Source organism: Falco punctatus, assembly GCF_963210335.1.
Source record: "Falco punctatus genome assembly, chromosome: Z".
Taxonomy (NCBI): Eukaryota; Metazoa; Chordata; class Aves; order Falconiformes; family Falconidae; genus Falco; species Falco punctatus.
The window spans coordinates 60,537,375-60,561,856 of NC_137586.1; the positions used below are offsets into that span (position 1 = coordinate 60,537,375).

Sequence of the window (24,482 nt, forward strand, 5' to 3'; positions counted from 1 at the left end):
GTGTAAACCCTTAAATAGATTTAGTAAACATAACTGAGTAGTAGAAATTGGTAATTTCATTGGCTGTGTTGAAGAAATACAGTGACACTTGTAGACAGGAAACTAACAGTAAAAGGTGTTGGAATCACTGCACGTGTAATTGAGAATGTACTGTATTTACATTTTTCTTTAAACAGAAACAAATGCACATTTCTTTGCAACTTACTTTTAAATGTTTACATGCTCTTAATAATCACAAGGAACTTTTTGTGCTGTGATGAGACCCCCATGTACTTTAATTTGCTAAGATTTTGTGTGACTTCCTTTTCTCAGTGCAGCTATGTTTAGAGATAGTAGGCGACATGAAAAAGTCAATAAGCAGTACCTGTTTACTAAAGGGACAAGCAGTAATGTTTGCTTTTAAGGATTAGTTTGACATATACAAGATGCTTGTGACTTTTTTCTGTAGAGGTTTAGCTTGCCATTTCTTTTGAACTGCAGAGCAGTAGCTCAGTAAAATGATAATGAAATTGTTGAGAGGAATGTTTTTGTTTTCTCTATGTGTGCAACCAAGTTTGGTTTTTTCTTCCGTTCCCATTCTATAGTTATACTTAATTGTCAGTATTCTCTTGCTTCCACTACTACTCGTAGACTCACAGACTCATAAAATAGTTTGGGTTGGAAGGGACCTTTAAAGGTCATCTGGTCCAACCCCTCGGCAACAACTGGTTAATATTTACAAGGCACTAGTGGGTGGTTGCAATATTCACTGGTACAAAACATTATTTTACAAATCTTGTATGCTTGTCATGATCTAGGAGGCGTTGATAAAGCACAAAAAGATGGAGGAGAAAGGAAGGATCAGGGTAATGATTGTGAAAGTTTGGAATCTTTTGGGGGTAGGCTATCTTGTTAGTTATTTAATGTAATATCCTGTAGTAGTGCTAGTGAATATAGTCTGTAAGTGTTTGTTGAGGTGATGAGTCTAATCAAGAGAATGGCATTCTTCTCCCTCTGTTCAAGGTTGCTACAGTCTGTCTGCTGGTGTCCAAATCTCTGTTTCAGTGGGTGAAAGAAAATAATCCTTGCATGTATGTACAGTACACAGTGAAGAATTCTGACTTCTTAATTTTTTTGGAGTAAAATTTATCTATGAAAGCTTATCTTTTTTTTTTTTTTTCTTTTCTGGAGGAGGTACATACTGAGATTTCTAGAATATTGCATCTATGTTGCATATATTAAATGTGTTGAGAGTAAGAAAAATGTTGCTATTTTGGCGTCTGAGGATTTTGTCTTATAAGCAGTATGCAGCATAAAAAATAAAGGAATGTGATTTAAAGGCTGGCTAATTTTACTTGTTTAAGTTATTTAAGACAGGCAAATACCACTTAAGTTATGTTTAACTTCTGAAGTTGATACTGTGTGCTAGTAAAATTGACTAAAAAGCAGTAGATACAATGCAGTATAAATTAAAACTTTTTCAGATTGCTGTTCTTTGAGAGGACAGTCTTGACTTCATCTCAGGATGAAAATATAATACACTGATGGGCTGTTTGTATAAATAAGCATCCTGTTGATTTTTATAATAGGATTTTTTTTAAGTAAAACTCCTTAAAATTATACAGTTGCTAAATGATCAGAAATGAAATGTTCTTACTGCTGATTGCTCATCCTGGTGTCATTCAAGAGGATCATTTTTTCTTCAGCTATAAATCTATTTAGGTTTCTCCTATTTATCTTTAAGAATGTAATCTAAATATTGTCTGATACTACATCTGAATGTGGTTATTCATCCTTCTTCAGAAATCCATAGTAAACACTTGTTTTACAAATTCTTTTCCTAAGAATGACAAAATCATAATTGACTTGTGTTGTGAGCATGCATATGAAGTAAATTTTCATGTGTTCAGTCACAAGTAGATTTTTTTTTAATTTAAAATAAAAAATATGATGTAAAACCAACTTTATAAAGTTTCATGTCTCTCAAGTATTTATATGTTATCATATAAATATAGCCAATTTCATAGTGGAATAGTTTGCAAATTCTTTTGTTTTCCATCTCTTAACATTATGTAACATCACAATAGAATACTAAAAAAGAATTGAATTCTGGAAATGCTGTTTGATGTATTTCTATAGACAGTGTTATGTTGTGTGTGTGTTATAACTTCCTTTGTTTCTTTGTTCATTTTTGCCTCTGTTAACTGTAGGAAGTTTCATATTTTGTTAGCGTCTTCATATTGTTTGGTTCAGCCAATATATTTTATTGTTTGTAGAATGTTAGCTGTGTGTTGGTGTCCATGTACACATTTTAAGAAAAAAGGAAATTGCTGCATGATTCTGTTTTATTCAGTCATGATGTCATAGCAAGTAGTTAAAATAATTCCATTTTTGGCTATTTCTGAACCTTGTTTTTAACAATTTTAGCATCATATGTGGAAAAACAAAGCATATTTTTTGTTTCTAGCATTTATAACTTCCTACTGAAATACCATGCAAGGCAGAGATAATTTTGATGCTAAAGGTGCTACAAGTTTAAAATAATGTCTTTGAGCCCCTTAGTGTTACGCATTTATGATACTATCTACAATGTAATTGAGAGAATCATAGTTCACTTCTTCTATACTTACATTAAAGTAAGGAGGCACAAGGAAACAAGAAACTAGTTGTTCCTTGTAAACAGCTGTTTTTTTTTTCCTGAAATGTTTTAGTATCCAAATTATTATATATTATGTCACTTTGTGAAAATTAGCCAGTAACTGGAAGCTTGAACTAATTCTTCACTGCTTAGGTGTTCAGTCAATGGATGTATGGCCTGCCATTTGTCCTGAGATACATGTGGTATTCTTGCTATTAATGTGATTCATGGAGCATGGCAATAGTCCAACATAATTAAAACAGAAACAACAACAACAAAGCTTTTATATGTCTAATGATCTGATTAGAAATAACAACATCGGGGATATTTGGAATATTGCAGTACCAGTTAAACATTTACTCAGGGAATTAAGTACAATGGTGGTAGTTTTCATTTCATACTAAGACTTCAAGTTTACAGTATCAGTATTGACTTGAAAATTGTGACAGAATTGTTGCAGCATGCTTAAGCCTGGCAATAGATACAGTTAGTATAAAATAGTAATTAATTTTGTTTAGCAATAATACAGTGAAATATGTATGCCACTTTAACATATTTTCTCCTGTTTCCTTACATTGTAAAAACAAATACTACAAAGGTGCAAACCCATTATTTTTAAGAATATGTATTTAAAACTATATTTTTTCTCACTACAGAAATATTTCATACAGACTTATTTTGCGTACTACAGCATTATACTGGAACCACTGATAAAACAGACTTAGTATGCAGGCTGTGCAACACTTGAAAGACTTGTCAGCAGGTGGAGCTCAGTGCCAGAAGATTAGTTATCACTGAATAATCAAAATTTTTCATCTTTACATATGTTTAAAAAAGGCATGTGAGACACAGAAATGTGGGGGGAAAAATGTGTGCTCTCATTTATTGGACATCAGAATAATATGAAATGATTGTTTTGTTTTGATTTGATTTTTTTGAGGATTTTTTTGCAAATAATGAAATGCAACTGTAAGGTAGAAAGACCCTAATGCATGTCTTCAACAGCATGTAAACCAAGTAAAAGAGCTGTGCAGCTGTACGGCCCATGGAGCAACAGTACAAAGTCACTGTTCTTTCTCTCTATGCTCCTTCAAGGACTTCCAGTTTCGCTGGGTTGTCAGGGTGGAAGGCACTGGCGTGCAGGTGAATCAAGAAGGAAACCATAATATCTCTGGTAACGTGAACTGGTGAAAGGTGTACAAGGCAGAAGGAAGCTAAAGCATCATAATACCATTATACAGTCAGTGGAGAGTAGTGCTATGCTTAAAACAGTACACAGAGGGGTGACAGAAAATGGATATTAGTAAGAGATATTACATTTCTGAATTCTGGTTATATCTGTTGTAGCAGAATTACCCGAAAGGGAAAAAAAAAAAAAAACAAACCACAAAAGTTCAGTGGATATCTAATTGATTTTGCTATTTGTCATTCTTCCTTAAAAGCCATCAGAGATCCTGTTCTCAGTGATTACTTTAAAAGTGAGATAAGCCAGCTTTTGTGGTAATTGTGGTAGAGATTGTGGTAATCGTGGTAAAGAAAAAAAAAGCTAAAAAGCTTTCAGTGGTTATGGAAGGAAAAATCATGCATAAAACAGTGCTAAAGTGCCAGTTTTGCTTTTGTAAATAATTCTAAAAGTGCCTTTTTATTTTCCTAATGTGAATGCTTTATATTTCCACTCCTGCTTCCTAGAATCCATGATTCAGTGCTCCTTCTAATATTGTGATCAAGAAACCAATAGTTTTGCCTTTCTCTGCAGGTTTGGGTTTGAGGCGAATGTTTTCAGGATTATCACTAAAATGATAATTGACTAATTTAACCAATTTGTATGTTTTGAATTTTTTGAAGTCAGTTACATAGATATGAAAGAGCATTTATAGGACTTGGTTATGTGATTAAAGATGCTTCATTAAATGCATTTTAGATGATGTATCGTAAGTCCCTGAAACATAATCTGCTGAGAAATGTGCCCACAGTCTAGGGGGTTTCCTTTTCACATACTGTCTCAGGTTATATAGGATCCTTTTGTTCGAACAAATGCAGGGAAACAGCTTCTGTGACAGCCCATTGCACCAGTAGCAGAAAGCTTGATGGTAGAGATAAAATTCGTTGTTTTTTTTTCTTACTGACTCAGAGGAATTGAGGCATTCCTATGCTTTGTAGTGCATCGCCAGACAGCTCCCTTGTTTATCTGTCTGTGTAAGTAATTCTCTACTAATTTATGGCTCATGACATTTATAAAAAAATAAGATTATATGAGGACATATATTAGGAAGTGGTGGGAGAGCACTTCACAGTTATTTGATTTATATATTTATAAACCTTGTAGACTTCCACTGTACTATTTCAAGATTTTAAGTTTCTTATGAATAAAAACAGGACCGAAGTAAGTCAGTACAGCATTGGTATCCTTGCTGATTCTCTTACTTTTGTCTCAGTGGAGGAGACACTGCCAATGCAGTCATGTTGTAGAATTTGTGGCTATTAATTCATAAAAGACTTGGAAATAACCAGTTGTATTTGTTGGATGCTTGGACAGGTGAAGCTCAACCAAGTGATCTTTGCTTTGGGCCACTTTCCAAGCTTGCTGGCTGGGACCTGTTTTTCTGGCTTACAGCCAGAACTTGACATGGAGCAAAAATACTCAAATGTCAGATGCTTCTAGGAAGTGTGGAGGAACTGTGCTCTTGCTCTCAGAGTGTGTATGTTCTACCTTTTGTTCCTCCTCTTTGTAAATCCTCCTTGCCTGACAGACATGTTCCAGAGGAAGAACAGTCCAAAAGAAGATACTAAGGTGACAGGCAGATAAACTCAGTCATATTTTGTCCCATGTAGTTATTACTGACTGGTCCAGAATTTACAAGATGGGAGGTCAATGAAACTGTCAAGCCTCTTTCCAGTGAACATGCCTAGAAACTTTTCAAGTGAAAGATTAACTTGACAGTAAAATTTTCATAGATTAAGGCTTAGAAACTATGTATTTTTTAAGGTATAGCATATTATCTATCAAAAAGTGTTGAGCTGTAACCTAGTTTGGGGAAAGACAAAATTAGAAGTGTGAGTGAACTTTGAGAAGAACTGAGGGAGGTGGCTTGTTCAGAGTAAACAAAACTCCAAGTATTTTAAGTGCAGAATTGGTTTACTCTCTCTGTATGAATGAGAGTATATGTTCTTAAGATAAGTACTTATACTTCTTTTGAACTGCCAAAAATATTTCAAGAACTTTCAGTTTTCCTTGGGGAAGAAGACTTCATCATAGTAGTGTTGCAGCATTGCATACCCACTGGGGATTTGTTATTTCAGTGAAAATCTTCTCTGTGAATTAGGAAAGCTTTACCCAGAAGTTTCCCTTTGAACAGAAATCATATACTGGTAACCACTGTATGTTTCAGGATGTGGTGGAATGTCTCTGTGCTGGGAGGATGGTAGTAATTCTCTGCCAGAATTAACACCATTGGCTTCTTGCATCGTTTTCGTAGCAATGGGACTGAATTAGTGTGATTATTAACTTCTCATAGCTTCTAGGCAACACACAGTAAATAATGTGATAGAATTTGGCTGCTTTAAATCATCTCTCTCCTTTTTTGTTTTTTAAGTGGCTAGTTAAAAATACCCTTGTTCTTAAAGGCAATTATTACGCTTCCAAAAGTCTTAAAATCTACTATAAAATATTTCTTTGAATTAGAATTTATGTGTTTAATCTAGTGCCACTGGTGGTTTATTGCCAGTTTTGCAGTGTATGATTTTATGGTTTGGTTTGTAGCTTCTGCTCTTTTTTGCTGTGGGGAAGCTCTTACCTGGTACAGATTGAGAAAGCAGGATGGCAATCTAATCCATTTTTTGGAGCACTACCTTTAAGATACAGACCAGGTATTTTTTTGTTCTCCATTTTATTTTATACTGTCAGTGATCTTTAACAGTGGTGTAAATGAAATAGCATGTTTTAGATATCACTGATACTTTTTTTTCTTTGGGTCGTCCTGCAGTAAGATAGATGCAAAACATTTCTGGTTAACTTGGGAACCAAGTGCCTGAGTATCAGCATGAATGCCATTTTTAGGTTGCTTAGGGTATCCTGCCTGACATCAAGCTGTGACTCATTTCTGCCAGTCCCATGTAGATGTGTTGGATAACCTAAGCCATAAATTATACTAGATATCAATACCCAAACATGTGAAGCCCACTTTGCAAGAGACACTTCGAAGTTCTTGGCTCAAAGAAGTCTTTAATGGTAGGAAAAGCTGAAGTCCCATGTGAGAGGTGATAGGTATTGTAATCCAGTAAAAAAAAAATACAGGATTGCTCATCTCAACTTCTTTTTAGGGAGGTACAGAATCAGTCCGCAAGAAACTTACCTTTATTTGGCTGATGTGTCAGGGTCGTATGAGAAAGGCAATGACTTTTGCATGAACATAACAGTAGATATCCAGGAGTTTCTGAAACTAATGTTCTCATCCTAAGAAGAAAGAAAGCCTGGAGGATCACAGCCAAGATGCATGGAAATGTGTCATTCTTGAGAAATGATTGAAGGCCTTTACTTTTGGAGCAGTATTGAACTGTGATGAATTACTTATAATCAAATAACATTCCAGATCTGGAAGATTGTATGGTCAAAAGCAGGTTTGTTTTCTGGAATTACTGCAAATTTTTTCTGCAAAGTAATTTTTTTAATTATTTTTTTTCCAAGCTTCTTAATTGCAGAAAGCAAGAGTTCATTGTTTGGAAAGTAGGTTATAGTTTTGTACAACTAATTAAAAAAAATTTAAAAATCCCAAATTCAGGATAGAACAGATAAGAATGACTTGCCTGCCTCTAAGTTTTGTTGGTGTCACTCAGTGCCTTTAATAAAAAACATTTGTTTTTTTAATAAAAAACATTATAAATATATCTATTTTTATATACATGTATATAAAAGTAAAAAACATTAATAAAACACATTTGCTGAAAAAATCAAAACCCCCGAAGATACGTCCTTTTCCAGGTTGTATGATAATTCTCTTGGCTGGAGAGAAAGAAGAGAAGGTTGTTCTGGGGAAAAAAAGTTCAAATATTACATCTGTGAGATGCTGAATTTAGATCACCTCTTTACCAGGTGGTCCTCACTGGTCCTTTGGTTCCTAATCAGCATTTACTTGAGCAAGTATAGTTCTTGATCAAATAATTACTTTTCTATTAGCCATTTTAGGGAGTTATTAAAACCATTTGGAACAGGTATTTCGTTTGACTTATTAACATTTGGCAGCTTTCTTAAGTTTCATAAACATGACATTTTGAGAGAAATGAAATTACAGGTATTTCCTGTCTCAGCATATCATAGGAACTCGTGAGACGTGAATCAAATTATGGGGAGAAAGTCTCCTCAGTTTCTTTCTTTGAGATTTGATTGCACTTTATAATCTCCTTGCACAGGCAGTACTCGGAGATACGATAGGAAATGAGTTGTAAATGTTGTTGGGGTGCAGTGAGGGCCAGCTGCTCAAAGAGGAGGAGTGATCCAGGAGATGAGGGTGGCCCAAGGCTGGGCAGTGCCCTCACTGATGTGGTACTATCCTGCGGGGTCTGAGCACAGTGGCAGAGCCAAATGTTAATAGGGTCCATGGGCAGCTCCAGAGGCAGCAGAGCAGTGAATCAGGTTCAGAGTCCAACTAGGAGTCCAGTCAGGAGCAAAAGGAAAAGGGATCAGAGACAGGGCTGGAGTCAAGGTGATAATGTGGGTCCGAAGTCTGTCCAGGACACAGAAGCAAACACTGGACTGGAGAAAGCCACAATGTACGTATAAAGGATCCATATAGGAGGCAGGGCCAGATACAAAGCTGGAGATGGGGTACCCACGGTACAGCTTAGGCCAGGACTCAGTCCCAGGGCTGGACTGTAATGGGGCTAGTGGGCACATGGGCAGGGGTGCTGTGAGTCTCCAGGTGAGGCTAGTCAGGGCTACTGAAGCCTGTTGGTGCCCTCAGGACCCTCACATTAATATTCTGATAGAAGCTTACTTGCTTACCAAATTAAATTACTTGCTCTAATTAGTTGCTCTGTAGGTTAGTTAAATGGGAAGGTGAGAAAATGGAGCCAACTTGACAATTTCGAGATGATTCTGCTGTTCTACAGGTTGTCGGTGTCAGTGTAATTCTATGAGAGAGAGTGTTTCCATCGGGCTGGGGCCTTGCCTTTATTAACGCATGTTGCCACGGTGATGCGTTGGGTGCTAAATCAAAGCATAAATAATATAATGAAGAAAAATACAGGATACAAGTGATACAGTTTGAGAATTTAAAGAATTAGGAACTATATCTGCAAATTGCTTATTTATAGATCATGACTTCATGTACCAAGATGAAATAAAATCACTCAATGTTTGGGTTTGTATGTAATACAAACTTCTGTCATTCCCCTGTTAAGTTAAATTAACTTAGTTTAGCCAAAACTTTGTGACAATGCAGACTTTCACAATGGCTAACATAACTGAAATTATCTCAGTCTGGAAACCTGTGTTTGGCATTTACTTACTGACTGATAAAGATGAAAACAAAGAACTGTAGGTAGGAGGGAGAAAGGGAAACTTTAATATATTGGGGAGGGGGGCTAAAATGAGGTACTTGATAGCATTGACCATTTTTGTGTTGTGGTAATGTGAAGTTTTCATCCTCTCTGCTAGCAGCTCAGTAGAGCAGTTGAACTTGGTAATTGTTATACTGAATTCATTCTGAGTGAGCAGAGAATGTCGCAGTGCAGAAGCTGATGTGACTGAGCAAACATTACACTGAGGTGAGCATACCATTGTACTAAAACAGGATGTGAATTTTGTATTATTTTTAAGCAATGGAAGATATATTCAGAGAGTTCTGGAAAAAAAAAAAAAGTTAAACAAGTAACTTTTGGGTTAAAACCTCCAAAGTTTTAGGTACGCAAGTCTTTCATCAGTCTAAAGAAGAAGCCCCAATCCTCAAGGAAAACGAAGGTTTAGAACAGCTGAAATAAATTCAGATTTCTTGTGTTAACTATTTTGCTGTAAAAGTTAGCTGCTGTTATAGTGTAAGAGGGAGATGTTATCTCTAGTGGGGGGACAAAAAGAGAAATCTGCAGGTGGGAATTGCGAGTATTTCCTACCTAATAGGATCTCATTACAGTGTAATTGTGCTTGTTTTAGTGATCATTGATGCGAGTTCCAGGCTACAGTAATATGAGACACGTACATAAGTACCATTAATGGAGGGGTGATTTGTCTTCAGGTAATTTTTGTATGGGGCAGTGAAGTAGCTTTTTGAAAAATGTAATTGTTTTCTTCTGTGGCTGTTCTGGCTGGGGAAACATCCGTTTTAAGGTCCTTAATGCAGTTTGCAGAGCTGTGCCGAGAGCCCTTGTGGTAATGTCTGAAGTTGTGGTTGTGTATTAGAGGATTTTGGCCCACTTCAGATGCTTGCTGCTTTTGTGTGATTGATCTGTTCAAGTCTGTTTGATTTATATATATGTCGTTCATAAATCAACATTGTTTAGATGGATCATTGTATCTACAACTTGATCTTTATGTTGAAGAGTCTCAGGAACAGTGCGATAATGAAATGTAGCTTTATAATATGTAAGAAAAAATAGTGAGGAAATAACCACTTTCAGCCAAGATGGCTGAAGTATCATTTTAGGTACTTTCCTCAGCATACTTATGAAGAAGTTGATGCATCGAGTCATATATAACTATACCCATAATCTGTGGAAATTATTAATTCTTTTTTGGGGGATTGCAAAAGAAGTTTATTCTGTAACAGAGGACACTGACCTTTGATTTTACAAGCAGCTTGAGAATGCTTAATAGGTACTACTGATGAATTTTGAGGAGAGATCCCTTTGTTGGAGAGTCCCCTTTTAATGAGTAATGACTGAAACACATGAAAAGACTCCTTCTGTTTACCACTAAGCATAACAACTCAGAGTATTTTTGTAATTCTGCAGGAGAAATGCTACCTGCTTTATTTCAGCTCATGGTGCTAGATGCAATTTATGAACTTCACCTTGGCTAGGATTGAAATGTGTACTCTCTGGTACCATTACTGAGACTTGCACACTGAGTCTTTCCTCCTTGATGTCTCTATTTCCAGAATAGTCTTGTTCATTTTTATTAGATACACAGCTGTGGTCTGAGGCATGACATGAGTTCAGTAGACCATAGGCTTTACTCAGAGTAGAATTTGAACACTGCCTATTTATCGGATTTGCATTTTTGTTCTTCTGTTGTTTAAATTGGCAGATACTTGTGGTGGTGTTTACTTAATGTGTGATAATTTCTTAACACTATGTTGGTTTGCTGTCTCCCTTAAAAGTAATGGGTATTTGTGTATTGTACATGTCTGATCTGAACAGAAATACTAATATATTTCCAGTAGTTATGACTTACGTATTATTTATAGAAATAAAAGCTTAATTTTAGATTGGCACCCTACAAAGATTACTCATTAAGCCTACATCAGAAATGCTGCTAAAGTTGTGTGTTGCAGCTGTCACAAAGTTGTTCTATCATTTTATTTATTAACGTGCAAGCTGATTCTGTTAGTAAACTGATGCAGGGATCTGTGAAAACCAAAACCAAACTTCACATCCTGACTGTGCTAGCTGTCAAACAGAAATACCTGATCAAATTTGGATCTAGTTGTACTACAAAACCTTTTCTGATTATGAAAGGATCAGTTTTATTCTTTAATACAGCTAATTTAAATGTGGGTGCGGGTAAGATCCTCTTGTGTCCAATCTGACTGAAGCTGTTCAGGTTTTAACTCCATGAAGCTTTGTTTTGCTGTGATAAAACAAATGCATCCTTTCACAATAAGATTTTCAGAACAGAATACAATCTCCAGTCCATATTTAATAATGCTATTTATTGAGGGAAGAAAAAGGCTTTATAGCCTGTCAGATCACATAACGTGTAATGCTATTTTATGTCTCTTGACGTAGCATTTGCCAAGGTGGCATCATTAAAGCCAGTCGTTGAGTCAATTAGAGCCAGTCAATGAGACATAAGAGGGATCTTCATTACTGTATATCAGTTTTTGGGTGACAGTATAGAGGAGGCAGAATCCAACAAACATTACCTTAAACTGGTCAGAACAGTAATAATAGACTTAACAGACAATGCATCTTGTCATGTAGTGGGTGGCTGGGGAGACTGGATTCTTCATGGGCCTCTAGGAACTTCCTTTGAGGTTAGGGGGAAACTTAGGGGTTCCCCCCCCAGCCTGATGGAGTACTGTCTTCTGTAGGTTGGCATGGACCTCTGCCAAAGTTGGGTTGCTAGTCCCTGCCTCCAGGCTGCGAGTCTGCAGCTATGGACTATTTAGTTCTTGGTGTCTTGTGAACACAGGAAGGATTTACGGTTACTTGTGGGTTTCAAGGTCATGCAATGTAGCGAGGATGTTCTTGTTCTCTGTTCGTTCCTTCCCCTTAGCAGCTGTTGGCTCTTCAGACTATAGCTGCTTCAGTACCTCTAATTGTTTTCCAGGGACCAGACTTTATTGGTCTTAAATGATGAAAATTTGGATTCCACCACTAGATTTGTCAGACACATTTCTTTAGCAGACATTACAGTGTGTATCTGTGACTAAAAAGCAACCAAATCTGAACTACAGCTTTTTGAATATATATTTAATGAGATCTGGAAAGATTATGTCATTCCTTCGGTTACTGAGTAATGCATTCTAATTGAAGTAATTTACCAGTATACGAAGCATCGTCGCTAACAGCATGCTGTATTCAGTTCCTGCTATGTTTATAAATCCTGTATTTGGATATCTTTTGGGCTGCATAAGCCCCAGTTGGCACAGTACTCTGCCTTGTTGGCTGATGCACAGACTACTTGCTCCCATAGCTTCAGTTTTCTCTTTATGCAGCTGGTACATCATCTGAGTAGTTGCTTCAGTTGTCTGTCCATGTCTTCTTCTTTGGATAAAAAATGCTGACCTTGAAAGAGATGCAGTCCTCCTTAGAAAATCTTCTTTTGAAGGGAACCTTTGCTTGAGTTGATGACAGGTGAAACTTTGTTTTAGTATTTCTAGCAGGCAAGCCCCAAACTGTCCATTTTATTGACTGCTTACCTTTGCTCTGTATTCCCTGTATTTTTCTGGAACATCTTTTGACTAGCCTTCATGGCAGCAATAATTCACCTGCTTCTAGCTCGTAACTGATTTTTCTCTTTGCTGCCTGCTGATTCCCTCTCTACAAACTGCCAGATGGATTTGCTGTATGAGGTCATCTTTCTTCAGGATTCTGATGCCATTGTAATCAGTGGGACCAGAGGAAATTTACCTGTGCAGATCAGGAAAAAGGGATTGAAAAGGGGGATTCTTGTTCAATTTAGTCATCAATGACCTGGATGAAGGAACTGATGCAAAACCGGGAGGAGCACCTGATGCACCAGAGGCTGCGCTGCCAGTCAGGGAGACCTGGTCAGGAGAGCTGGGGCAGAGGGACCTCATGGAGCTCAACAAAGGCAGGTGCAGGGTCCTGCCCCTGGGGAGGGACAGCCCCAGGCACCAGCACAGGCTGGGGTGACCTGCTGGAAGGCAGCTCTGCGGAGAAGGACCTGGGAGTGCTGGTGGGCAGCAAGGTGCCCGTGGGCCAGCAGTGTGCCCTGGTGGCCACGAAGGCCCCTGGGATCCTGGGGGGCATCAGGAGCAGCGTGGCCAGCAGGCCGAGGGAGGTGATCCTGCCCCTCTGCTCTGCCCTGGTGGGGCACATCTGGAGTGCTGTGTCCAGTGCTGGGCTCCCCAGTTCAGGAGACAGGGAACTACTGGAGAGGGCCCAGCGGAGGGCTACGAAGGTGATGAGGGGACTGGGGCATCTCCCCGACGAGGAGAGGCTGAGGGAGCTGGGCTGTTTGGCCTGGAGCAGAGCAGACTGAGAGGGGATCTTACCAGTGCACACAAACACCTTAAGGGTGGGCGTCAGGGGGACGGGGCCAGGCTCTTTTCAGTGGTGCCCAGCGACAGGACAAGGGGGAACGGGCACAAACTGCAACGTCTGATTCCTTCTGAAGCATAAAGAATAACAGAGCCCTGGAACAGGCTGCCCAGAGAGATTGTGGAGTCTCAATCTCCAGAGACATTGAAAAGCCAGCTGGATGTGATCCTGTGCAACCTGCTCCAGGTGAACCTGCTTTAGCAAGGGATTGGACTGGATGGTGTCCAGAGGTCTCTTCTAACCCTAACGATTCTATGATTCTGTGAAAACAGTTAATGGCTTATGACTTACTGAAATGTGGCTTTGCTTCCTATCTGGGATTTTAAAATAACCAGAACACAAGTATTTCCTCGTAATTGGAAAAGGGGAACTGTTTGTTTCTCGGTCTGCAGGTTATGTAAGTATACACAGAATTCTTGCAAACCTATTGCTGTTACTTTATGTGGTTAGTAAATATAATTTCCAGTTCCAGGTGGCATTCTTTGGCACGTACACTGCTCTCCAGGGATTTACCGCATGCTTGCGGTACCTGTGGGTGATCTTCATAATTTTCTTACTTTAGCTACTGGCCATTTGTAGAGACTATTAGGAATTGAGGGGTTTTGACCATTTTGTGCCACACCTTTTATGTTCAACAGTCTGGATCCTCACATAAAAATGCCTGAAAGTTGTATTTATATCTGCTTAATCTGCTGAGTTCATTGTGATGCACTGTGTGCATAGTTTAGTACTTCAGCCACCTGCACTGTAAAATTGTTCATGCCTCATGCAAAATGTAGTCTAGGAGTTCTTCACCTGTGGCTTTGTGTTATTAGCCCATGTAACTGTCTTTTACAAAATTTTACCTGTGTTAGAAGTGCCCTGTTTTGATGGCTCTCTTGAACATAGGTCAGCAGGGATGAATGACTCTACCTCTTTTATTAGGTCAGTGTTTGTAATGAAGTTCTGTTAGTCCTTAAGTAACATTGATCAGTTTGAAGAGTTAGATGTTAACTTATTTAAAAGTTAGCTATGTATTGGTCACCTAAGACTCTACTGTTCAATTAAGGAAGTGCTATTATGGAATATTGTCATTTGTTAACAAGTGTCAAAACTACTGTCTGCCTTTGTACCTTTTGTGGAAAAATGAGTATGTGAGAACTCCGGAATTGTCTACACTAATGTCCATCTTCAATGGAGGAAAACTGATCTGTTGTTTTATCACAATTTAGTCAAATAGAGATGAATTTTCTAAATAACAGTAATGCAGCAGAACATATGTATGTATTTAAAAGAAATAAATGTCTTCTGTTACCTTAGAAAGAATTTTATTTCTAGCTCAGGTTTTTTTTTTAACTTGAAACAGGGGTGTCAAGGTCAATTTGTGTGTGTGTGTGTGTGCATGTATATAACCAGTTTTGAAACATATTCCACATTGAAGACCTCATTGTTTCAAATGACAGTTGTAGTGTTGGTCTTGATTACAACTCTGTGGTAGCAGTTCTAGTGTTACTGTATTTCTCTGTTCTTCTGTAGAATTTGAGTCATACACACCTGAAACTATTTCAGCTGGATGTATACAGTAAAAAGTATATAAAGTAAAAATGTATTAAAGTGAAAATTTATAAAGTACAGAATAAAACTAGCCTCTTTGCATCAAAAATACAGCTAAGAATTGTTAACTTTGAATAATTTGTTGATACACTTATATTTCTAGCTAATAATGCGTGTACTTTCCATCTGACAAATTTTAATGTTTAGATGATGGAAATATAAAATTTCCTCATGGTCAATTTGCTTTGCATGTTTTGTGATCTCTTAAAATTTTTTCTCTATCATATTTTGAGCTATATGTTGTTTTTAAATTTATAGTAATAGTCTTGAAATTTTAAGTCACATTCATGAAATCTCACTGATTCACTGATTGCTTATTCTGATGTTGTTAGTATGTGTAACTGCCAAACCATAAACACTGGTTTGTAGACTAAAAATTGTATTTGGCTTAGGAAGATGAAAATGTTTGGAAACAAGGAGAGTATTTGAAGAAATGTAATACATTCCCATTCATTTGTATACTTCTGCCTCTCATTTATTTTTGGCTGTGGTTCAGTTTTGGTCACTTCTTGCCTGTAACAGTGGCAGTAGCTCATTCACTGCTCTTTGGCTTGTTGTGATTCTTAATTTTCTCAAGCAGCAGCAATGCCTTAACGTTGAGCAAGATGTCCTGGCAAATGGTGAGTTTGACTGGCAGCTAGTTCATCATTGTATATTTTTGGATGGGAGCTGCCAGAGGATGTGAGAAGATGTAGGTTTTCTTGCTTTTGTGAACATGAGGTATTACAGTACAGCTAGAAGCACTTGGTTATGTCTGGTTTATGTTCTCTCATTGCAACCTCATGAGCATATGCAGAATTATAGCAAGAGAGCCCTTTTGTGTCTGTTCGGGGATCTCTTACTGTGATGTGGCAATGACAACCAAGGAGAAGAAGGATCATGTTATGACCAGGTACTTCCCTTTCAGCTATAGCAGGTGCTGTACAGACTGAAATTTGATCAGTTTTGATTACTTGAAACTATTAAAGTGATAGTGTAAGAATTAGTAAAGTATTTGTACATTAATAACAAAATTATTGATTAGTAACAGTTCTTGAAATCAGTTAAAACAATTAATATCTGAACATTTACAAACCAGCTTGGGGCTTTTGTGGGACGGAAGTCTTAATTTTCCCTGTTACATGTTTCCCCAGTTACATAAGGTAATGGCATTTAAACTTTTTTATTAATTCTAAATTTGGCTCTAAGCTTTCAGAGGTCTGAATAAGTTTGTTAAATTTCCTTTACTGAAATCAATTCTCCTTTATTTGGCATCATTGTGCAATCAGTGGATGGAGGTGTATTGGGATTTAGTGGTGTACAGATACATTCACTAAGCAAAGTGGGAGTTCCTTACAGAATTTCAGGGGCGTCTCTATCTGCCTTGCAAAAGCCTTTGTCTGGCTAGTTTTTCCTCCAACAAAACCAGCTATTGGATAGGATCTCAGTGCCTCAGGTTAGGTGCCATATGTTTTCTTAGTTAGGTGCAGTCATCTTCTCTAGAGCACAGTTGACATTCTTGATGATAATTAGGTGAAATCAAATTCCCATCTTTTTAAAAAATAAAAGGGCTGTTTAGTATATAATAATTAAAATGTGCCATGTCTCTGGAAACATTATTGGTAGCCCCCATTAAGAGGTACTCTACTTCCTTAAAGACCTCTTAATACATATTTGTGTGTTTGGCAGATTTGACCAATAACGTCAAAGATTAAGGTGACATTTCCTTGACAGTTTGTATGTAGCTTGAGAAATTGGTCCTCTGAAACTAATTAAACAGAAAACATAGTGCAGACAACCTAACTGTACATCCTGTTCTGATAGTCATTCAAAAAGAAAGAAAAGGGTCAATCATAGTATTCATGCCCCTGTTTTAGAATCAACTTATTTACACAGGATGGTTACTGACATCTGAGGCTTTACTAAGTAAAATCTGCCAAAGGCTTTCAGGTTTTTGTCTCCAAATAATGCTCTTACTGTTGTTTCTGTAAACAAATAAAAAAATTACTGTCTGGCCTGTGTTGCACCTTCATGATTCTGGTATGTAAGTAATCATAGGCATATAAGTAATCACAAGAGCAGAAATAAATTATGCACATTATTTCTCACAGTTGGGCTTTTTTAATATTAGTATCATATTGTGTAATTGCATTCCTGCAGACCAGGTTGTAGTAACAGTGCTTGATTTCACATATAACAGTAGCGAACCCTGACTTGCCACTCAAAATAAGGTATAAGTTCTGAAGATATTGGGTCACTATTTACTTAGAGATCAACACCAAAAAATACACTAGAAATTTTCAGAAAAGGAACAGACAATAGAGAAGAAAAAATTAATCACTGTTATGATGTAAATTGTAAATCATAAATTGATGTGCACCTGCTTCCCAAATGCCATAGGACTGCAGGATAATTTAAATTGGAAGAGATCTCAGGGAGGCCATCTGGTCCCACTTCTTGCTTGGAGAAGGGTCATCTTTGATACTATATCAGGCTGCACAACACCTTGTTGCAGTTGAGGTTCTAGCAGCACCAGTGATGGAAATCTCTCTTGGCAGCCTGTTTCAATATTTGATAAACATCCTCATTGTGATTTTTTTTTTTTTCAGTATCTAACTGTAATTATTCTTGATGGAAATTGGCTGTTGCTGCTTGTCCTTTCCTGTGTACCACTGAGAAGAGTCTGGCTCCACGTAACCACTTTTATTTTCAGCTCCCTGAATTACAAAATTGATGTAGGAGAATTCAGAAAGGCAAAATAATGCTCAGATACGTGGAAGAGCTTCTGTAAAATTAGTGAATAAGTAGGTTGGGCTTTTTAGACTTGAAAAAGCAGACTGAGTGGGAATGTGATGAAGATATATGTAATGCCTTGGATATTGGGTGGTGTGGAGAAAGTAGGAAATAATGGTTGTTCACTGTCTTCAGAAGCAAGAAGTAGGGGCCATAAAATAACCACAACAGACAGATGATTCAAAGCAAGCAGACAAATGTGTTCTTCAAAAACATGTAATTATGTTTTGCAACTGGTTGCTACAGCAATGGATTGTACTAGTTTATATAGATTCAGGAAGCAGCTAAAAAAATATGTGGAAGGAAAATCCTTCCATGACTGCTGCATGTAGAAATATCATATCTTAGACTAAGGCAGGCCTTATACAGCAGATCTTATACACCAGATCTTCAGAGGACAAAGATACTCTCTGAAGAATTATCATTCTCCCTTTCTTACAGGCCATTAGGCCACTGGCATGGCCTGGGTTATATCTTTGGTCTGAGAAAATATAGCTATTCTTAAATTTCACACCAGTAAGTCTTGTTTTTCAGGCTACACTCTGCCATTCAGAAGGTGGAACATTAATTTACATCCACTGTAGTGTTTTACCATTTGTGTACGTCAATTATGCATCATTTCTGCTGCTTTGGAAGGTGTTACTTGTGTTTAAAACAGAAAATGTTATCTTACCAAAATGATTTTTAAATAGCTGTTTTGTTCAGTTGGTTTCGCTGTGTACTTAAGATATTTTTATTAACTTTGGCTGTTTTGATTTTAATTACTATGTTACATCTTCATGGCTCTGCACAGTGCTGCTTCCAATTATAGGTAATCTACAATAGCAAACTAAGAAAATGCGTATTATAATTCGTGAGAATGTCCTCTGAACATAGATGATCTACTGAGCGCAAGTGATCAGCTCATATTCAGCCAGCAACTCATTCTGTGTGTGAGTGCCATGTTAACAGTTTCAAATAGCCTCTTTTGTTTGGTAAAAATAGCACATTTGTCTTGTTTTCTACGTGTGGTCTTTCTGAAATACCCAGATCTGTCATGGATCAGGAGGGGAGAAAAAAAAAAAAAGCCTTTTGAGGTATGTCATTAGTCTTACTTCTGAAATCAAATCATAGACTTCATGGACATCCAGCATGTTCTGCTGTATGTTCAGGTTTTGATATACGTCAGCATTTACATCTCCTTTAATATGTGCTAAAACCTGTAGAACAGACGTACAGATGCTTTGTGGTTATTATATCCACTCATCAATAGCCAGGCCAGAGTTACTATCATAGTCATAGTCTTTTAGTTTATTGTGTTTTTTGAGTCCTCTCCTAAACAACTTTTAATCTCCACTGCTAGAGTGACCAATGCAGAGGATCATTTTCAGAAAATTAATTTTTCTAAAGTGTCTTTGAAGAATTTTTGCTTATAAACTCTGTTCTCATGCCAGACATCTATAGCCTTCTAAAAGCAAAAATTTTCTTTGTTCTCCCCATTATCTAAATTTGAGGCCTTAAGTTGAATGTTGTTATGGCACCTTTTTCATCAGGGAAATGGTATTTTCAAACTAGGAATTAAGCTAGCATTCACTTGACGAAAAGGAGAGCATCTTAACTACTCTGGCCGATACTGTGTGGTATGTCTTTGTTATCTGTAAGTTCATTGAACATATCATTTGCAGTAACTCCCAGGAATTCCTTCCTTCTGGTTTTATCTTAGAGCTCTTGTACCGTACTGAAGTTGTTTTCATCAGAATCTCTGAGGATTCTCAGAATACTCAGAAACAGTACTATCATGCTTATCTTACAGGTATTACTGTTTATGTTCGTCTAATTAAAATTTCCTTTTATTCTGAAAGTTTTTTCTCTTTCAGTTGAAAAGTCCTCATCTTATTTCCTCTAAATTTCCTGTGAAGGTTCTTTAATTTTATGTGCAAGCCCCAATTCAACTTCTGTACCCATGCTTATGGTTTGTATCTGATTCATTAGGTGGTCAAGTATTGGCCTATTTATACCACCTATAGGTACATGTCTGGGTAGTGTTTTTAGCAGTATTCAGTATATGCTGTATTGTCCATTATCCCTCTTATTGGTAATCTTCCACCTTTTGATCAGTAGAGTTGGTGTTACTATTTGCCTGTTCCTCAGAAGCATTAGTTGTGCTTTATCTGTATCTTGGATCTCTCTTCAGCTTCTTATCTCCTTGCTTTTCTAAAAGGAGTATATATTATTTTTCTTTTGTAATAACATTTAAGATATATTTTTCTGCATTTATACAGCTAAAATGCTTTTCTGGACTTTTACATTATGCAGTTCAATTTGAACAAAATATTTTGCCCTGTTGCTTTGTTTTTGCTTACATTCATTCAAAAGACCATTGTGAATATGATTCTTATGGCTTGTCATTTTGATTTTTTCACACTTCTGGGTGCGTTGTGTTTTTTCATGCACTCTTAAGATCTGCCATGATTTTGCCCAGTGATAGAACTCTATGTAAGTCTGGCAAAAGGAGGATTTTTGTCCACAAGACCATAACAGTTGTAGTGCATGACCAAAGAGGATAAATTCTAATGGAAAATCCACTAAAATAGACAGGACCTCATGTTGCACAAGATCCCCCAGTGTGAACACACAAAACCAGAAGCTCGGCTCTCTAGTATATATAAAGACGCACCTGAGGAAATCCTCAAGCCAAATAGGGAGCGCTTCACGTGCATTTTTCAACTGGCCTGAATCATGTGCTGCTTTTTGGCTTCTTATGCTTTAATTTTTTCCCTCTGCATCTTGTCAGAAGAGAAGAATGGAAGAGGACCAGAGTGGTTGTTTTCTGCTGAGACATTTCTTGAAAAGAGCTGAGGTAATTGTTTTGACTATTAAGAAGGAAAAAGAGAAGTGGAACCAGAGTGGCTGGCTGAGGTGTATACAACTGGGAAGAGGGTTTTGGCATTCCTTGTTTTGTAGCAGAAGAAGTGTAACACTGCTGTGTCAAAACCCAGTTGCTAGCAGAATATGACAGAACACTCTTAACCTGATTGTTACAAGCAGTTGCTGTCAATCAGTTTCTCAATAAGAGTTATTTGTCTTAGTAAATCCTTTCTATATTGTTTGGAAATAAAAGCAGTAGTGCTTTGCATGATATGCCAAAGAGGAGCATGATAAAAAAGTCCCACCCATAAAACAGCTGTTTGTGTTCTGTGTAGAAGTTCATCAGTCTTGCAACATTCCAGGATAAGCAGTTTGATTTTCAACAGTTTTTCTAGGGGTACTTGTCCACTGGATAGAAAATTCATGACTTGCCAGTTCCAGGGCTGGTGGAGATTCATTTTAATTTATTCTGGGCAGTGATTAGAAATATGGCTAGTCCTAAAAGGATAGTATCAGTCAATGCACTTTTAATAATTCCTTTCATGATGTGTTCTCATGCCACAGGTACATTTAAACACAGTTAAAGAAACAGATCAAAATTGTTCTCTAATGACAGTATATATTTTCATACATACCTAGCTTCTTATGGTAAATGGTAATTTCTTCTGCAGTAATTCTGTCGTTGCGTAAAATACTATGGCACACAGATTAGTTCTCTTTTGAATGCATTCGGCATAGTAGAAAATAAAGGAAGTGACAAATTATACTACTATTTTGCTAGTATCTCTGAAAGTAATTCATTTAAACCAAAATGAAACTGAATCAGCCAATACATTTTAGTAGCTGCATCGTGTATGCTAGCAGGCATATTACTCCAGAATGTTCTCTACAGCATCCCTGATGCAGAACTCCTAATTCTTTTCCAGTGTCCTTCTCAAATGTGTTAGTCAAATAGTAACATGTCTTACAAGTTTTGTCTGAAGCGTATTGTGATGACTACATAGCCAGCATGGTTGTGCTTGTTAGTCAGAAGTCTGATATTTGTTGGAATGAGTATGGTGGGGATTTATAATGAACTTTTCTTCCTGAGGACACAGAGTTTCTGCTCTCTGTTAGCCTCCTTCTGAAACTTTAAATAACCTAAATCCCGAGATAATCCTTTCATCTACTAAATCCTTTGCTAAGAGATTCAAAATTTAATGTGGCTAGGGTGGAGATTATTGAAAAATAGCTCTGATGTGTGTTTCTTTTTATTTTGGAAAGCAGGCTTCAATTAACACCACGACTTATTAAGTAATAAGACTGTACACAGACACACATATATATGTATAAAAATGTAGATGGGCCAAGCTGGTTTCTATTCTTACACTAGTTTAGGAAAAAAAATATACCTAATATATAAGAAAAAAGCTCTTCACAGTGGTGAATACATACTCTCAGTGAAAACTGGTTTCCTGCAAGATCTAATGGGTCCTTCTAAGGTGAAACACAGCTGGGCAATGACAAAAAAAAACCCCAACAAAACAGTAAAAAACCAACTTCACTGCTATTCAGTTTTATTCAGGTTGCCCTAAAAATACTTAGAGTAAAACTCGTTACAGGCTACAGTTGTGTTTGTCATGTGGTTGATAATGCCTGTTGTGCAGACAAATTATGAGTCTTCATTGCTGTAAGCTATAGAATCATTTCAGTATGTCAGGGGGAAGGTGCTGTGAAAATACTGAACAGTGCTTGTAAATGCATTGCAGTTTGAGTAGGGCATGTGCTACATTTTGAACGAAGCCAAAGTTTATCTGTTACATCTGCATTTTAATGCTTATTCTACATAATGCAGCTATTAACCTTTATATATCATTCAGTGGTGCCTATCAGAGTCCTCTGGTGTCCCCATCCATGAGTCTTCCTGGTATTTTGAGTCAAAAAACCCCCTCTCTTGTTAAAAACGTTTTTTGATAAGGAGCAACTAGTGACTGTAGAACCTTACTTGTAGTTTGATATTGTCATTAAATAAGTGTGCTATTAATGTAAACTAGAAAGAAAACTTCTGAATTTGTTTAGGGGAAATGTAGTGGAATTCATGCGTCTTTTGTTCATTTATTTTTTCCTGTCATAGAAGTATACATTTAGTTGCAGGTAAACCTCATGGATCATTTCTGAAGAGATGTGTGAAATGAGCAGATTATTCCACACCCAGCATGCAAGCAAAATTAGACTCTGTACCCCCCTATTGCTAATGAGATTTTATTTTGTTTGTTTGTTGGTTTGGTTTGGTTTTGTCCCGCCAGTTCAATTCATCAGTATTATAAAAACAAAAATCAGGACTCAGCACAGAGTTTTTTATTACAAGACAATTAGTTGGCATACAATATTACTTGAGTCTGGTAAAAGGAATGAAAATATATTGATGGATAAGTGGGCACATAGTTAATGAGTATTTCGGTGAGTAATACATTCCTTATTAGTGTTTTGACTGTTTGACTGGTTTTTGCACTTTTTTTTCACAGCATACAAATTATTGCACATCACAGAATTTTGCTACCAAAAAAATACATTTATTTTACTACATCCTGCAAACTAAACTATTTTGGAGTATTTTCAAACACTGGTATTATATTCTGTATACAGAATGAATAGATTTTGTTGCTTATTCAAAAGTCCTAGACTAAACGAAGCTGCATTATCAGATTTTCAGTTTTTCAGTCAAGGGTGTATTTCCAAAACTTGGAAGTGTTTTTCTGTTGTAACACTAGCAAACAGTTGTAGTCTGTCTCCATTATAATTTTCTTACAGTTTAGGTAACCTATAGCTAGTTAGAATGAGGTTGTTAATATCTGGTCTCTTCTTCAGGTTTAATTACATTGCAAATACTCATTAAAATATATTGGCTGTTTTGGAGGGTGGCTTATGAACAATAACTGTCATTGTGTAAAATAGATTTTTGTACTTTTCTGAAAGATTCTCTGATACTGATTTGGAGAGCTGATTAAGAAATACACAGTCTTTGGACTAAATCAAGTTATAGGGACTTGGAATTTACAAAGAAATACACAGTCTTTGGACTAAATCACGTTATAGGCACTTGGAATTTACATTGAGTTATGCTGAACAAGAGTCACTTAAAGGCTGTTTCAGTATTCCGATTAGAGCTCTCTTCTTATAGAATCTAAAAACTAGGCAGTGGCTGCGCCTGTGGTTTGCAGTTGTGCCAGAAACCAAATGGTTCCTGTAACTTGCATTGATTGGTACTAATACTTACAAGTAGTGTATTGTTAGAGAATAACATGTTAATAAAAGGAAAAAACCCACCCCATATATTAAGGATGATGTACATACGTATTTTTGTTTTACTGTGTGGGCTTTATATCTTTATATGGTTTCAAATCCATGTCCTTTTAAAACAATAGGTATTTCAGGAGAACTGAAAGTTATGTCCTTTGTTTTTAGGGTACAAAAGAGTTTATGTACTATTTATACTTAACAATAGTGATACTTAAAATAATTGCACAAAATATTTAAGGAATTACAGAATTTGTCAGCAGTTTAATTTATGTGATTTAGCTTAATCCCACTGATGTTGACACTTACTAGTATGTATCAGTAGAGGCTCAGTCCTTATCTTTTATTTAAATAAAATCTATGTCTATATTACACATTCTCTAATAATTCAGTTATTGTACCACTTTGCTTGCTTTCACTGGAGATGCCACTTTTTTCT

General features: G+C 36.8%; 1 protein-coding gene across 5 annotated transcripts in view; it reads left to right on the forward strand.

Annotated features, from left to right (window-relative positions):
• The window catches only part of FER (FER tyrosine kinase), a 202,445-nt gene that overhangs the window by 75,449 nt on the left and 102,514 nt on the right, over positions 1 to 24,482 (forward strand). The window contains exon 12 of one of the 5 annotated variants that reach the window (XM_080371964.1): positions 1,003 to 24,479. The exons of the other annotated variants lie outside the window; for them this stretch is intronic. Within the exon in view, the coding sequence (XP_080228090.1) occupies positions 1,003 to 1,122 (120 nt within the window). The 3' untranslated portion in view covers positions 1,123 to 24,479. Of the gene's footprint in view, positions 1 to 1,002; positions 24,480 to 24,482 lie in introns of those variants that run through there. 5 annotated transcript variants of the gene reach the window in all.